This window comes from Capra hircus, chromosome 7, assembly GCF_001704415.2.
Source record: "Capra hircus breed San Clemente chromosome 7, ASM170441v1, whole genome shotgun sequence".
NCBI classification, from domain to species: domain Eukaryota; kingdom Metazoa; phylum Chordata; class Mammalia; order Artiodactyla; family Bovidae; genus Capra; species Capra hircus.
In genome coordinates, this window is record NC_030814.1 from 95,243,459 (window position 1) to 95,258,307 (window position 14,849).

General features: G+C 59.1%; 1 protein-coding gene and 1 long non-coding RNA gene across 4 annotated transcripts; one reads left to right on the forward strand and one right to left on the reverse strand.

Moving 5' to 3' along the window:
• LOC102186002 (proline-rich receptor-like protein kinase PERK2) lies at window positions 746-5,637 on the reverse strand. Of its 3 annotated transcripts, XR_001918350.1 has the most exons (5): window positions 5,580-5,637; window positions 3,924-4,044; window positions 3,613-3,718; window positions 3,204-3,295; window positions 746-1,639 (listed from the first exon to the last, which is right to left on the reverse strand). XR_001918350.1 is itself a non-coding variant. In XM_018051088.1 (4 exons), the coding sequence occupies exons 2-4, from the start codon at window positions 3,949-3,951 to the stop codon at window positions 1,136-1,138; spliced, it is 624 nt and encodes a 207-aa protein (XP_017906577.1). In that variant the 5' UTR covers window positions 3,952-4,044; window positions 5,580-5,637; the 3' UTR covers window positions 746-1,135. The 3 variants fall into 3 exon arrangements, 2 of the variants coding, with proteins under 2 accessions (XP_017906577.1, XP_017906578.1); XM_018051088.1 differs by lacking the exon at window positions 3,613-3,718; XM_018051089.1 differs by lacking the exons at window positions 3,924-4,044; window positions 5,580-5,637 and having other exon boundaries at window positions 746-1,617; window positions 3,613-3,910.
• LOC106502300 lies at window positions 5,802-10,909 on the forward strand. Its single transcript, XR_001918351.1, has 2 exons — window positions 5,802-5,884; window positions 6,368-10,909. It is a non-coding gene; the product is annotated as an uncharacterized LOC106502300 (long non-coding RNA).

A 14,849-nucleotide genomic window follows, 5' to 3' on the forward strand; every position in this document is an offset into this window, starting at 1 on the left:
AGGTCCCCAGAGACAGCTGCCCTGAGCCAAGCAGGAGCGGTGACCCTTTGGTCATGGCCCATGTGCCCCCAGAGCGCCCCAAGGTCCCGGTCAGCTCTGACCCCTCAGTGGGCAGTGGGAGGGCTGCTGAGGACACGTATTCCAGTAGGGTGCCCCTGGAGCCCGATACAAGCAGGACCCAGCTCCCCATTTGTGGGGTGAACGGGGAAGGATCTGCGATTCTGCTCGAGGCGGAGGCAGTGTTCCCCTTGAGCCGGTGCCCTCTTCCTTCCACTGGTGCGTGAGATCCGGCAGCATGCCGCCCGAGGAGGGGGCCCTAGGCTGCCTGAGCTCAGGTGCTGCTCCTGACAGGTGTGGAGGGGGCACGGAGGTGTCCAGTGTGATGTGGGAGGGGGTATGTCACGTGGGTGTGGGGAGGAGGAGGCAGGGAAGAAAGGAAGTGCCACTGGAGCCTGGCCAGCCCAGGTTGGTGGACAGAGTGACTGAACTGATGCTCCCTGCCCGCCAGCTGTTGCTCTCCTGGAGCCCAGCCCTGGCCCACCGGGCACAGGCTGAGTCGCAGTCAATCATCCAATGGTCTTGATCCTGGGGTTTGGCTGAAGCTCAGAGTCTGCAGTGCCTGTAGCCTCCCACAAGGCAGCTGGGAACCTCAGTTTTGTCCAGCTGGTGCCCCCTTTGCCTCTGGGGGCCCTGAGAGCATCCTTCGGAGACATCTGGGTGCCACAAGAACCAGCCAGTCTAGTACTTAATGCACGAAAATGTATTAACCTTTAACCAGCAAGGGGGGAAACTGAAACCAAAGTCTGCCCGTCCCCTGGAGGGAGACCTTCATAGCGAATGGCTGGGGGGGCAGGGAACCCAGTTGGACCCCAGGTGGGGCTGTATTTGCTGAGATTTAGGGGCCCCAAAAGGCAGTCACTGACTTGGACACAGTGTGTTGTGTCTGCCCAAACAGCAGCACCCTCTGCTCCTTATGCGTGTGAGGGTGGAGGTGGCCTGTTGCTCCCAGAGGCTCCTCAGGTCACCAAAGGGACCTTGTGGGGCATGCTCAGGGTGTAGGAGACCACATACAGCTCCGAGAGGGCTCGCCTTGCCTTGAGCCAGCGTTCCTGACCGGCCGGGGCAGCCCCTTTAGTCACAGTCCAGGCTGGGGGGTGCTCACACAGCCTCTGCTCTCCTGGAGCCCAAATTCAGGCCCTTTGGAGTCAGGGACTTGTGCTATATGGGGGTAGGGGTAGGGTCCATTCTCCAAGAAGCTCAGCGTGAAAAAGCAGGGCATGCTGCTGGCTTCTGGGGACCTCGGGGTCCCCGGGAGCCTCGGGGTCCCTGTGCTCACAGTCACCTCATCCTCTGGAGGCCCCTGAACGTCCAGGCTCCCTATGGACACAGAGCTCAGGGGGCCATGCGGTTGTGTGGGGTCTTGACGCAGCTCTTGGGGTGCTGTCCTGGCTCCATCATGGCTGTGCTGGTGCTGGTCACTCATGGGAGGGATGCTGGCTTCAGCTGCCTCAGGGCAGGAGGGGTGTCCTGGGCCCAGTGGCGCCGTCTTCAGCAGGCTGGGTGGAGCTGGTTGCCGGGGCCTCAGCGGGGTCACGGAGTCAGGCCTGTCGTGTGGCCCTGGGGGTGGCCCAGGCAGGGACTGAAGGGGAAGGGACCCAGCATTCCGGCTCAAAGCCGAGGTCTGGGGGCCACCTGCCTGGGGCCTCACAGATCACTGGGAAGTTTGGGAGGGAATTGTATCGCTGGGGTCTGCACAAGGTGGGCCCGTGGGGCCAGGCATGGCAGAGGCGGCCCAGCTATGAGAACAGCCCTCTAGGCCGCCAATCTCTGGGCTCTGTGGTGGCTGTCCAGAAAAGCAAATGGCCAGGGGTAAGGGGAAAGCCCGGGACTCGCCCACCCCCTAGTGCCTGAGAGGGTGACTCATGGGGAGACCAGGGCTGAGCCCACTTGCGCAGGGGCGGCTCATATTTCATCCTAGGTAGCTCAGCCATGGAGGCCTGCAGCTGCATGCACACTGCGCCGTCCTCCAGGGCTCTGGCCTGGGACAGCACGTCCTGCAGGAATTCCTGCAGCCTTCCAGGGGCAGTGTCAGGAGGCGCTCTAGGGGTGGTGGTGCCGTCAGGCCATTGGGGGACCCACAGGGAAGGCTCAACCCCTCACCCTGGGGGTCCTCCTGTGGGGGAGGGGTGGCTGTGTTCCAATGTGCGCCACCCCTGGGGGTCCATCTGTCCTGACAGAGCCCCAGGGAGCGCCCCGGTTAGGGGCACTCACCACAGGGCACCCTGACCGCCTTCATGTGGCTGGCACTCCCTCCTCCGTGGCCTGTACTCCACACTCAGGCCCGCTTCCTCCTGTGCACCTTGAGGACGGTGGAGGCCATGGCCGTGAGCGTGTGCCCACCCTCCAGGATGGAGGTATCCCAGAGCCTCAGGGTCAGCGGAAAGGGGGCTCTGTGGGGACCGTGGGCATGGGAGGAGCCGCTAGAGCAGGACAGGGGGTCCCAGCACAGGGTTAGAAGCCCCATCTGCCTCTGGTCCCTGCAGTCCCACCGTTTGTCAGACAAGGTCCCAGAGCTTGCTCATCTGGCTGGACAAAGGTGCTCCCACCAGGCCTCTCAGGGTCCTTAGGGCCTGACAGCACACCAGCTAACCCTCTTGGTGGGGACACCTCAGCAGATCACGATGGTGGCTCGGCTGCACCCCAGGTTGACCCACCCTTCCCGAAGGGAGCCAGGCAGAAACGGCGGGTCCCTGGGACTTCAAGGTGCCCTGGGCCCACCAGGAGGGCTCTGGGCTGCCCTTCGGGGCTCCTCAGGAGGGTCTTGGCATATCTGAGGGTGGGGTTTGTCCCTCCCTGGGCATCAGGAGTAGGGGACAGGGAGGCCTTGGAACCCAGCGTCCCTGGGCAGCCTTACCTGGTTGATGAAGCACTGCATGAACCACGTGGGTGTGTAAATCCCCACAGACATCTGCTCTAAAGCAGGGCAGGGGGTGCTCAGGGCCTGCCTGCTCTGCCGGAAACCTCCCTACTTGAGGGCCCTCTACAGCCACCCTCGGGGGTGGTGGACATGCTGTCCATGGGCCTGCTCAGCCCGAGCTCACCCCTGGCCGCCCCCAGGAGAAGGTGAGTGAAGCCTGCAGGAAGCCAAGTCCCTGCAGTGGCCATGGGACAGCACCTCTGGGCGGGGCAACAGCTGTACTCACCATATGTCCCTTCAACTTGGGGAGGGCTCTGCCGAGAATGTGCCTGTGATGGGCCTGGAATCTTAGCAATGTCAGGAATCCAGGGATGAAGCCTGAGGAGCCCCCAGACCCCCACAAGTCAGAGCCTTGCCCAGAGGGGAGTGGAGTACCACAGGAGCCCCCAGTGGTGACCCCTGCCTGTGGGGCCCTCTTGAGCCCTGGCTGGACATGCTCTTCCCAGGCAGGGCAGCCTGTGAGGCCAGGGCAGAGGCCCTGCTCCTGGATGCCCAGCTCAGCTGGTGCCCTGGGCAGAGGGGTGGGGAGGCATCTGGCCCCGGCATGCTGTCCCCACAGCAGGCACAGTGGGGAATGGTAGGCCTGGTATGGAGGGGCAGCGAGTGTGGCCCCCAGGGGAGATGGGGGTGTGTACCTGGCCATCTACTGGCCTCTGCAGCCAGGCTGGGGGCAGAGGAGGTGATGTTGCTGCCTGGGCTTTATGTGGCGGTGGGCTTGCGGGGTGTCTGGTGGATGGCAGGCTTGAGGCAGAAGGACCAGCAGGGAAGGAAGGGAGAGTGCATGAGGCTGGGACTGAGGGCTGAGGTTCCAGAACCCAAAGGGCAGCGTGGGGAACCAGTGTCCTTTGCTGATGGGGAGCTATCCTGGGCCAGGGTCCCCACCAGCCCCCCTGCAAAGAGACCCTGGATCCTCAGGCTTGCCCAGCCGTCCTCTGTGGGCACCTACCACCCATGGTGTGCTTGTCGTCAGTCATCAGCTGCACTAGCCTCCAGAAGGCATCTTCTTAATTCAGGAACATCAGTAGGATGGCCGCAAACTTGTTCATGTCCTAGAAGTAGCCCACCTCCTGCAAGAGCCAGAGGTGTGGAGGACCCACCTGGAGGCCACTCTGTCCCCTCCTGACACTCCCACCTCTGCTCCTGGATGCTCCTGATTCATGACCAGCAGGAAGGCCCCCTGGAATGGGCAGGGCCTGGGCGTGCAGATATTCTCAGTGTCATACATGGAATAGGCCCCCAGCACGTGGAACAGGGCCTGCTGCCTGGGGAAGGGGACCCAGGGGGCATCTTTCACACTGATGCTCTTAGTTTTATATTGTCTGACAGAGCCTCACGACAGAGCAAGTGTGTTTAAGAAATGAGCCCCCAAAGCCAAGGAGTCCTGGGGCCACCCTGCTTTGGGACTGGCAGGGCCCCTCAGTAGAGACATCTCACTGTGAGAGGAGCATGAGGGGTCTAGGGTCACCACTCAGGCAGCACAGCCCACTCCTGCCTTGTTGCTCTCAGCCCCACTGTGGCCAGACCCCTCTTCTCTCTGGGGTGGGTGCTCTGAAGAGTGTCTCTTGGTCCAGAGTGAGCTTGATCTGCAGGCCAATAGCGTGCAGCCTGAATTGGTTGTGGCAGAACCCTCTCTCTTGCCTGCCCATACGTTTTCCCTGGCTGCCAGTGTCTTCAACCCACTCCCAGTTACCTGGATTGGAACAGCTTGTTCAGAAAGCATGAAGTGTTGGGAGATGTGATCTCTGGGTGCGTATTAGGGGATTACAGTACATGCTTCCGGTGTTGCAACAGGCTCGAGGTCACGTGTGAAAAAAGAATCCCGCTTCTTTTTTTCTTTTTGCCCCACTGCTTGGCTTGTGAGATCTTAGTTCCCTGACAGGGATGCAACCTGGGCCCTCTGCAATTAGAGTGTGGAGTCTAACCACTGAATTGCTAGGGAATTCCCAAGATTTCTTGTTTTTAAAATGCATACTAGCAGCGGTGGGTTGGGGGGTTCCCTGGCTGACCAGGGATTATGAGTCTGTTCTTCCACCTCAGGAGGCATGGGTTTGCTCCCTGGTCAGGGCACTAAGCGCCCACAGCCACATGCATGGCCAAAAACAAGCATACTGAGAGCCTAGCGATGGGGTGAGGCCAGAGGTCTCGGGTCCTCTGTGAAAGGCATGTGCTGGTCAAGGATGTGGTGAACGCAGGAGATGGGATGGGACTGGGTCCCTAAGTGATGGAATTTGGGGTTCACCAATCTGTTTTTACAAATGATAGAAACTGTAGAAGTAGAAATATGTAAGCAACACCATCGAGAGGGGCGTCATTTGACCCGTCTAACCCGAATTCAGTCCATCTGAACTCCTGTCCAGCCAGGTCTCTGCCGCCTGGAGCCCCTCCCCTCCCGCGGGTGCCCCGCCCCACTCTCCCCGCCCCAACCGCCACCCGCCGCGAGCCCTGCACCTCTGCCCGGGCTCCTAACGTGTGTACTCGCGCCCCCCTCGAGGTTCAGCCGGTACAGCCAGGACGGGCGACGGTCGACAACCTGCCACCCCAGCTCCAAACCCAGGTCCACGGCCTCCCCGCCAGGAACCTGGGGGCCCCCTTGATTCCGTACCGCTCCCAGAAGAAGAGGTTATTCCTGAAGGTGCGGTTAACGTCTACGTCAATGTGCTTGACGTCAGGGCCGCCCCGCCGGGCCCGTTCTTTTATGCGCTGTGGGCGGGGCCGAGGGGCGGGGCCAACGTCAGGAGGTCCTGACCCGCTGGACCAACCGCCACAACTGCCGCGACCGGGCGGGCGCTGCGAGCCCGAGGGACCGGAGCTGTTTTCTGCAGAAACCTCATTCCGCTTGTTTCTAAAGCCAGCGGGGCTCACGAGGGACTCCCCCGTCCAAGGCCCAGAACCCCGACCGTTAACAAGGTACCGTCCAGGCCCTCTGGACCCGTCCTCCGCCTCCCCCAGAGGCCTCCCAGGTGACAGCGCCCGCCAGGCCCTGAGCCTGGTCCCGGGCGGGGAGGGCGGCTGGGCCTCTGCTTCCTAACACCCTCTGGAGGGTCACTGCCGTTAGGCGGTAACAGGCGGGGCGGGGCGAGAAGGGGGCGGGATGGGGTGGGCGTGGCGAGGGGAGACTCCTGTTCGCTGCCTTTCCGTCTGACAGTCACCTACTCTTTTGGCGCCAGCCCGACTCAGGGGGCTCGGGCTCCCGACACCCTGACTCTAAAAACCGCCCAGGAGGAGCGTGGAGCCCCACAGCCCGACACCTCCACCCCCCACCCTTGGGGGTGGGCCAGCGGTCCCCAGGGGCAGCCCGCCAAGCTCCTGATAGCCTGGCCCATTGCCCCTGCTCAGGTGGACCGGCCGCACCTGATATTTCCTGATGTTCTCCGCCTTCACCTTCTCCAGGTCCCACCCAGAGCAGAGACCAGGCCTGCCCTCGCACTGGTGGAGGGATGCCCATGGACACCCTTTGGCACATCTATGGGGGAGAAGCAGCCCTGAGACAGATGCAGGCACCACGCCGGGGAGTAGACGGAGTGAGAGGCCTGTGGAAGATGCTGCAGAGGGGCAGGGTCTTCCTAGAGCTGGGCCTGATCTTCCCAAACTGGGAGTGGAGAATAGCCCCGACTGCTCCCTCCCTGTGGGGTCCTGGGCTGGGCTGGCTGCCGCCCTGGCATCAGAGTCTCCTGAGCCTTATGGGGCCCAAAGGCTAGCGCCCTGCAGGGTCAGGATACTCTGCTTTATACCTTCTTGCTGCCCTGGTATTTTTGCCAGCTCCTCAGCTTCTTCACCCACTTGTCGGCTCCCAGGAGGTCCTGGGCTTTTTGCTAGAATATAGGACATGGTGGTGGTGGTCTAGCTGCCAGCTCCCTAGCGTGGCCCAAATGGGTGTGAACTCAAGGGCCCCCAGGACAGGCACAGACCCCTCGCAGACCAAGGACACTTCGACAGCTCTGGGGTGTGGAGCAGCAGGGAACCCCAGCCGCACCCATGACCTCCTCCCTCCTCCTGCTGGTACAGCACGCGTGGAGTCTTAACCCTCACCGACTGAGTGCTGAGGTCGCAGATACTGAAGCCCTGGATGCTGAGACTAGGTGGGTTTTCCTGACTGGAAGGCAAGAGAAACAAGGTGTGAGGTACTGACCCGGCTGGAGGCCCAGAAGGCCCTACCCACCCCCTCAACCCTCAAGTCTCAGTCCAGGAGACTCGAAGGGAGGGCTGATCCCTCCCAGGGGGCTGGCTTCAGGGTGGGCTGAATTCTGGAGATGCTCTAGGGGTGCGGGTGCCATCAGGCCATCAGGGCACCCACAAGGAAGGCTCGGCCCCCACATTGGGGGTTCCTCCAGTAGGGGGCGACTGTGTTCAACTGTGCACCACCTCTGGGGGTCTATCTGTCCCGACAGAGCCCCAGGGAGCGCCCCGGTTAGGGGCACTCACCACAGGGCACCCTGACCGCCTTCATGTGGCTGGCACTCCCTCCTCCGTGGCCTGTGCTCCACACTCAGGCCCGCTTCTTCCTGTGCATCTTGAGGACGGTGGAGGCCATGGCTGTGAGCAAGTGCCCACCCTCCAGGATGGAGGCATCCCAGAGCCTCAGGGTCAGCGGAAAGGGGGCTCTGTGGGGACCATGGGCATGGGAGGGGCCGCTAGAGCAGAAGACAGGGGGTCCCAGCACAGGGTTAGAAGCCCCATCTGCCTCTGGTCCCTGCAGTCCCACCGTTTGTCAGACAAGGTCCCAGAGCTGCTCATCTGGCTGGACAAAGGTGCTCCCACCAGGCCTCTCAGGGTCCTTAGGGCCTGACAGCACACCAGCTGACCCTCTTGGTGGTGACACCTCAGCAGATCACGATGGTGGCTCAGCTGCACTCCAGGTTGACCCACCCTTCCCAAAGGGAGCCAGGCAGAAACGGCGGGTCCCTGGGACTTCAAGGTGCCCTGGGCCCACCAGGAGGGCTCTGGGCTGCCCTTCGGGGCTCCTCAGGAGGGTCTTGGCATATCTGAGGGTGGGGTTTGTCCCTCCCTGGGCATCAGGAGTAGGGGACAGGGAGGCCTTGGAACCCAGCGTCCCTGGGCAGCCTTACCTGGTTGATGAAGCACTGCATGAACCACGTGGGTGTGTAAATCCCCACAGACATCTGCTCTAAAGCAGGGCAGGGGGTGCTCAGGGCCTGCGTGCTCTGCCGGAAACCTCCCTACTTGAGGGCCCTCTACAGCCACCCTCAGGGGTGGTGGACATGCTGTCCATGGGCCTGCTCAGCCCGAGCTCACCCCTGGCCGCCCCCAGGAGAAGGTGAGTGAAGCCTGCAGGAAGCCAAGTCCCTGCAGTGGCCATGGGACAGCACCTCTGGGCGGGGCAACAGCTGTACTCACCATATGTCCCTTCAACTTGGGGAGGGCTCTGCCGAGAATGTGCCTGTGATGGGCCTGGAATCTTAGCAATGTCAGGAATCCAGGGATGAAGCCTGAGGAGCCCCCAGACCCCCACAAGTCAGAGCCTTGCCCAGAGGGGAGTGGAGTACCACAGGAGCCCCCAGTGGTGACCCCTGCCTGTGGGGCCCTCTTGAGCCCTGGCTGGACATGCTCTTCCCAGGCAGGGCAGCCTGTGAGGCCAGGGCAGAGGCCCTGCTCCTGGATGCCCAGCTCAGCTGGTGCCCTGGGCAGAGGGGTGGGGAGGCATCTGGTCCCGGCATGCTGTCCCCACAGCAGGCACAGTGGAGAATGGCAGGCCTGGTATGGAGGGGCAGCGAGTGTGGCCCCCAGGGGAGATGGGGGTGTGTGCCTGGCCATCTCCTGGCCTCTGCAACCAGGCTGGGGGCAGAGGAGGTGATGTTGCTACCTGGGCTTCATGTGGCCGTGGGCTTGCAGGGTGCCTGGTGGATGGCAGGCTTGAGGCAGAAGGACCAGCAGGGAAGGAAGGGAGAGTGGTCTGCATGAGGCTGGGACTGAGGGCTGAGGTTCCAGAACCCAAAGGGCAGTGTAGGGAACCAGTGCCCTTTGCTGATGGGGAGCTGTCCTGGGCCAGGGTCCCCACCAGCCCCCCTGCAAAGATACCCTGGATCCTCAGGCTTGCCCAGCCGTCCTCGGCAGGCACCTACTGCGCATGACGTGCTTCGCATCAGTCATCAGCTGGAACAACCTCCAGAAGGTGTCGTCCTCGTTCAGGAACATCAGTAGGACGGCCACGACCTCATTCATGCCCTGGAAGTAGCCCACCTCCTGCAAGAGCCAGATGTGCGTGGAGGATCCCCCAGAGCCCACCTCTGCTCTTGGATTCATCAGCCCATGGCCTGCCATGGCCACCAGCGGTCACTCCTGTTCTTGACACCTCTGGGATGTTTCTTCTCGTGGAAACCCACCCCCAGGATGGGAAAGAGGGGCATCCCAGTGACTCACAGCAAGGAACCTAGCCTGTTGGCGACACTGTACAGTGAGAGATCCGTATCCTTCCCTGGTTCCCGCATCCTCCTTGTATGGCCCAAAAGCCAGAGGGGGCTGAGAGATGCCAGGAAAGGCAGGGCAGGACAACTCCCCACCCTGCATCCCAGGGGCACAGCACCAGGCCTGCCTGCCTCAGTGGGATCTGCCTGGGCCTCACCTCGTACCTGGCTAGGATCATGCCTGGGCCACCTGGTCCCATTTGTGGTGACCCCCACCTGAGCCATACCCGCTCATCCTGGGGAGGAGGATGTCCACTCAGGCTTGCTCTGCTCAGCTTTCACTGTGACTCCTACCTGGAATGTGAGTGCTCTTGCTGCCCATGGTTCCCGCTGGGCTGTACCTGTGCACACGTGGCAATGGATCCCACCTGGGCCTTACCTGCTCCTCCTTGGCTATGATCCCACCAGGGACATCCCTGCTCTTGCTGGCCATGTGGGCTGGCATGGCCCACCTGGGCCTCACCTGCTGCGTGCTGACTGTGCTCCCCGCCTGAGCTGTACCTGTTCCTACTGGTAACCATCCTTACGTGGCCTTCCATGGTCTACCCGGGGATGATCTCGGCCTGGCCTCCCTTGCTTATTCTTGGCGCTGATTCCTCCTGGGACATACCTGATTCTGTGGGCTAGGATGCTCGCCTGGGCTGCAGTGATTCCCACTTGGGAAATGTACCTTTTCTGATGGGTGATGATACCAGTTCTACCTGGCTAGGATCCCTGCCGGGTCTCAGCTGCCTGTCCTTGGCTCAGATCCCTGCTTGGGTGCACCTGCTCTTGTCTATGATCCCTGTTGGGGTCTCACCCGCTCCTATTTTGTTATAATTTCTTCTTGTTCCAAGGCTAGTAGGGTCTCCAGCTTCTCCATGTTGTATGCTGCAAGACAAAATCCATGTATTCCAGTGCCCTAAAGAGCTTCAGGGACCCAGCAAGTGTAGTTGGCAGCTTCCTGGTCATAGAGGGAGAAATCAGACATTAGTGCCCCCTTAGTGCGTGGGATCCCCTTTGGCAATCATGGCTTGCATCCACACCTAATACTTCCACTTCGAGATTTCAGAATGGGGTAGACCTTTCTCCAAAGTCCACCCAGCTTTAGAAAACAAGGCCAACAGGCTCAGGGGGAGCTTCCCAACCTCATCGGCCATCAGGGAGATGCAAATCAAGACCACAGGGCACACCACTTCTCACCCATGGAAACTTTATTCCCAATAACAGGATGTGGAGAGATTGCAACTCTCCTGTACTGCAGGCAGGAAATGGTGTCCCTACACTGTGGATGGGTGAACGAAATTGGGCACAAGAGACCATATATTGTATGATTCCATTGATCTGAAGTGTCCAGCATCACCAGGTCCATAGAGACAGAAACTGGATCGGGGGTCCCCAGGGCTGGGGGATGGGCGAGGGGTGGGTATCTGCTGATGGATAAGAGACTTTTACGAGGTGGTGACAGGTGGACGCAGTGGTGATGGTAGCAGGAGTCTGTAAAATAAAGACCTCTGAATAGTCTACTTGAGCTAAAGTGGATGATGTGTGAATTTCAGAGAAAGCTCTTTGAGCCGGATTTGCCCCAGGAGCCCTGAAAGGGGCAGTGAGAGACTTAGATTAAAACACAACCAGGGGCTCTCATGTTCGAGGGCAGCAGCCCTGAGCTCCTGCCCACGGGGCTCTTCCTGGGACCACGCCCCCCTCACTGCCCACCTCCCCCACCCCAGGATGGCCCCTCTCGGGAGGCAGAGCAAGGACTGGGGACCAAGGGCATTAGGAAGAGACACACGTTCTCATAATGGACCTCACTCACTGATTCTGGCTGGTGAATCGGCTCAGGCAACACACCGGCCGATCAGAAGGGTGTTAGTTTGGGAAAAGAATGACTTAACCTCAGGCAGCCTCTCTGTGCTGCTGAGACCACCTTTCAGTCCACAAGTCTGAACAAGGCCAAGAGGGAAGGGCCTCGGTTCCTGGACTCGCACAGAAAACCAAGAACATGGCTGGAGAGCGTAGAGCTGGTGACGCATGGAGAGCACGAGGGGCCCTGCACTGCACAGCGTGAGGCCCTGTGTCCCCACCCCCCCCCCACCCCCAGCCCACAGGCCAAACGAACTCACGTGGCCAGCTTGCCTGGTCTGGGGCAGGACAGACAGGATGCCTCTGGGATCCAGGACACGAACACAGGCTTGGACCCACCAGGCTCTGGAGATGCCAAAGCTCTGCCCTTCTCCTCTCATCCTCCTCCATCCACACTCCACCCCTGCATCCCCCTACCTCTTCCCCTCAGCTTCCATCACTTCTCCATCCTCCCTACCCCTCCATCAGCTGCTATCCAGTCCTCGGCCAGCCCCTCGCTTCACCCTTCCTCCTCCTCCATTCTCCACAAGTCCCGCACCCCCAGACCTTCACCTCCCCATCCACCTCAGCCACCCTTCCTCCTCCCACTCCTGTTTCCTGCACTTCCTCCTCTTCCTGTCTCACGCCCTCTGTCCCGTTCCCGCCTCCTCCCTCTAGATCCATCCTCCTGTACTCTTGCCCTCTGCTTCCATCTTCCATCCATCTCTTCTACCTCCTCCTGCATCCTCTCTCCCCTCCTTCGTGCTATCCTCTGGGCCAGGCGTGGAAGCTGAGACTCCTCACAGGGACACGACACCTCTGGCTGCAGCCCACTCCCTCCTTGGAGCCAGGAGGGGACTGCAAGTCCTGGCTGTTGTTCAGTACTGGGGGCTCAGCATCACCTCTTCCAGGAAGGATGGAGTCACCCACCGGGGGCCTCTGTCCCCAAAGAATCTACAAGAGATGAGGCAATGCTTTCACCCATCAGACCTCTTGCTGCTTGAGCCATGTCCCCTTGATGGAAATGCACCCAGGGACAGGGCAGAAGAGATGGAACAGGGCAGGAGAGGGTCAGAGCAGGTCAGAGACAGGGGCCTCCAAATGAACACCTACAGACATGAAACAGTGGGCGTGAGCCATAGGCAGAACTGAGGGGTCGCTGCCTTTCCACTCTACAATGGGGACAGGTCAGAAGTCAGGGGCAGCACTGAGCCCATACACCTGAAGGCCAGGTGTGGAAGAGGAGCGTCTTGTCACCAGGCAGGGGAAGGTGACCAGGGACAGGTGTCACCCGGCACCAGCAAGTGCAGGTCCTAACCAGCAAAAGCATATAAGCTTCAAAAGCTCAAAATTTAAAAACAGGTCCGGCTGCAGTGAGAGTCGTGGCAGCCTCTGAGGCAGTGGAGGCGGATCCCACGGCTCTCGCCTCGGGTGCCCTGGCTGTCCCGGCAGCCCCAAAGGGTGCCGCCGCTGCCTCGGGTCCTTGGGGTCCCCCCAGGCAGCTGAGAGGCAGCCAGCCCAGACCCACGGTGGCGAGGCAGCAGCCCACGGGGTCAGTGTCGCCGGCCCTGGAGTTCATCCAGCCACCAGTGAGCAAGCTGTCCTGGGCCGTGAGGACCAACATCCTGTGCATGTGCGCAGCTGCAGCGAGATCCTGCCCAACAGCCCCGCGCTCAACGTGCACCAGGTCAAGAGCCACTGCCGCCTGTAAGACGGCATAATGAATCCAACAAGAAAAGATTGAAAACTGTATTGAAATTCTGCTGCTGAAGCTGCTGCTAAGTCACTTCAGTCGTGTCCGACTCTGGGCAACGCCATAGACGGCAGCCCACCAGGCTCCCCCTTCCCTGGGATTCTCCAGAAAAGAACGCTGGAGTGGGTTGCCACTTCCTTCTCCAATACATGAAAGTGAAAGCTAAGAATCCAGCTGCCAATGCCTGAGATGCAGGGGACATGGGTTCACTCCCTGGGTCAGGAAGATCCCTTCGAGTAGGAAATGGGATCCCACTCCAGTATTCTTGCCTGGAAAATTCCGTGGACAAAGGAGCGTGGCGGGCTGCAGTCTACGAGTTGCAAAGTGTTGGACATGACTGAGTGACTGAACTCACACGCATGGGAAATAAAGCCAATAATTTATAACAATAATGAAGTATAACATTTAAAAATCATGAATCACTATATTGTACACCTGTAACATATAATATTATACAACTGTAATACATATATATAAAATAAACCTGGGGGACTTCCTTGGTGGCGTAGTAGATAGGAATCTGCCTGCAAATGCAGTGGACATGGGTTTGATCCCGGGTCCTCACATGTCGGTGCAACTAAGCCCATGTGCCACAACTATCGAGCCCACCCTCCAGGGCCCATGAGCCACAGCTGCTGAGCCTGCACGCTGAAGCCCGTGCGCCCTCGAGCCTGTGCTCAGAAACAAAGAAGTCACCACAGTGAGAAGCCCATTCACCCAGCTGGAGAGTAGCCCCTGCTCACTGCAGCAATGAAGACACAGTGTAGGCGAAAAGAAATACATCAATAAAATAAAATAAAAATTAAAAAAACACAAAGCATTTCCTGGAGGTCCACTTGTTAGGACTCCAGGCTTCCACTGCCAGGGACCCAGGTTCAATTCCTGGACAGATCCCACAGGGTATGCAGTGTGGCTTAAGGAAAGGAAAAAAGGGTACAAAACATACAAACAAAAATCTTACTTAAATACCCACCCGCCTCCAGGGGCCAGAGGTCAAGAAGATTGCTGGGGAGTCCAGCCTAGGATGGAGGAGACCTCAGGGGTAGGTAGGGGCGTCCCAGGCAGAGGACATAGTGTGGGTGGGCTAAGACCACCAGGTCACGTGGTCTTGGGCCCTGGTACCAAGCTGGACTTAGTCGTTGGTAGCTGGGGTGGCCTATGCATTTTCTAAAAATTAATAACCCTTTGTTTTATAGTTCTAGGTTTACAGACATACTGAGAAATGAATACAGAGTTTCCATATACCTGCACAATTCCCCTACTCCTCTCCTCCAGTTTCCTCAATTATTAACGTCTTGCAGGAGTGTGGTGCAGCTGTGCTAAAGAATGAAGTAAGACTGATCTTCATTGGACGTGAGTTTGGGCAAACTCCAGGAGATAGTAGAGAACAGGGAAGCCTGGTGTGCCGTAGTCCATGGGGTCACAAAGAGTCAGACACAGCTGAGCTACTGAACAACAACAATGAGATTGATGCATTATTAGTTAAAGCCCATAATTCAGAGTGGGTCTCACTCTTGGTGTTGTGCAGTTCTATGATTTTTGGAAAATAATGATGACATCCACCCAGTATTGTACAGAAGAGTTTCATTGCCCTAAAAATCCCCTGGGCTCCACCTGTTTCTCCCTCTGTCCAACCTCCTGGCAACTACTGAGATTTTACCATCTCTGTTGGAGAAGGAAATGGCAACTCAGTATTCTTCCCTGGGAAATCCCATGGACAGAGGAGCCTGGTATCAGAATGTCCTGTGGTTGGAGTCATATGGTATACAGTGTTTTCTGACTGGCTTCTTTTATGAAGCAAATGTACAGTTAAGGTACCTTCAAGTCTTTTCACAGTTTGATAGCTCTTTTTCTTCTTTTCATTTTTCAATATGCT

Bases quoted from the DNA above. Each gene is read 5' to 3' on its own strand.
- LOC102186002 (XM_018051088.1), bottom strand. From the start codon at position 3,951: ATGACTGACGACAAGCACACCATGGGTG. The intron at 3,296-3,923 runs GTAGGTGCCCAC...GGGGCTCCTCAG, and splicing joins CGACAAGCACACCATGGGTG to GCTTCATCCCTGGATTCCTG. The intron at 1,640-3,203 runs GTGAGTACAGCT...CTTCCCCTTCAG, and splicing joins CCAAGTTGAAGGGACATATG to TCCCTGCCTGGGCCACCCCC.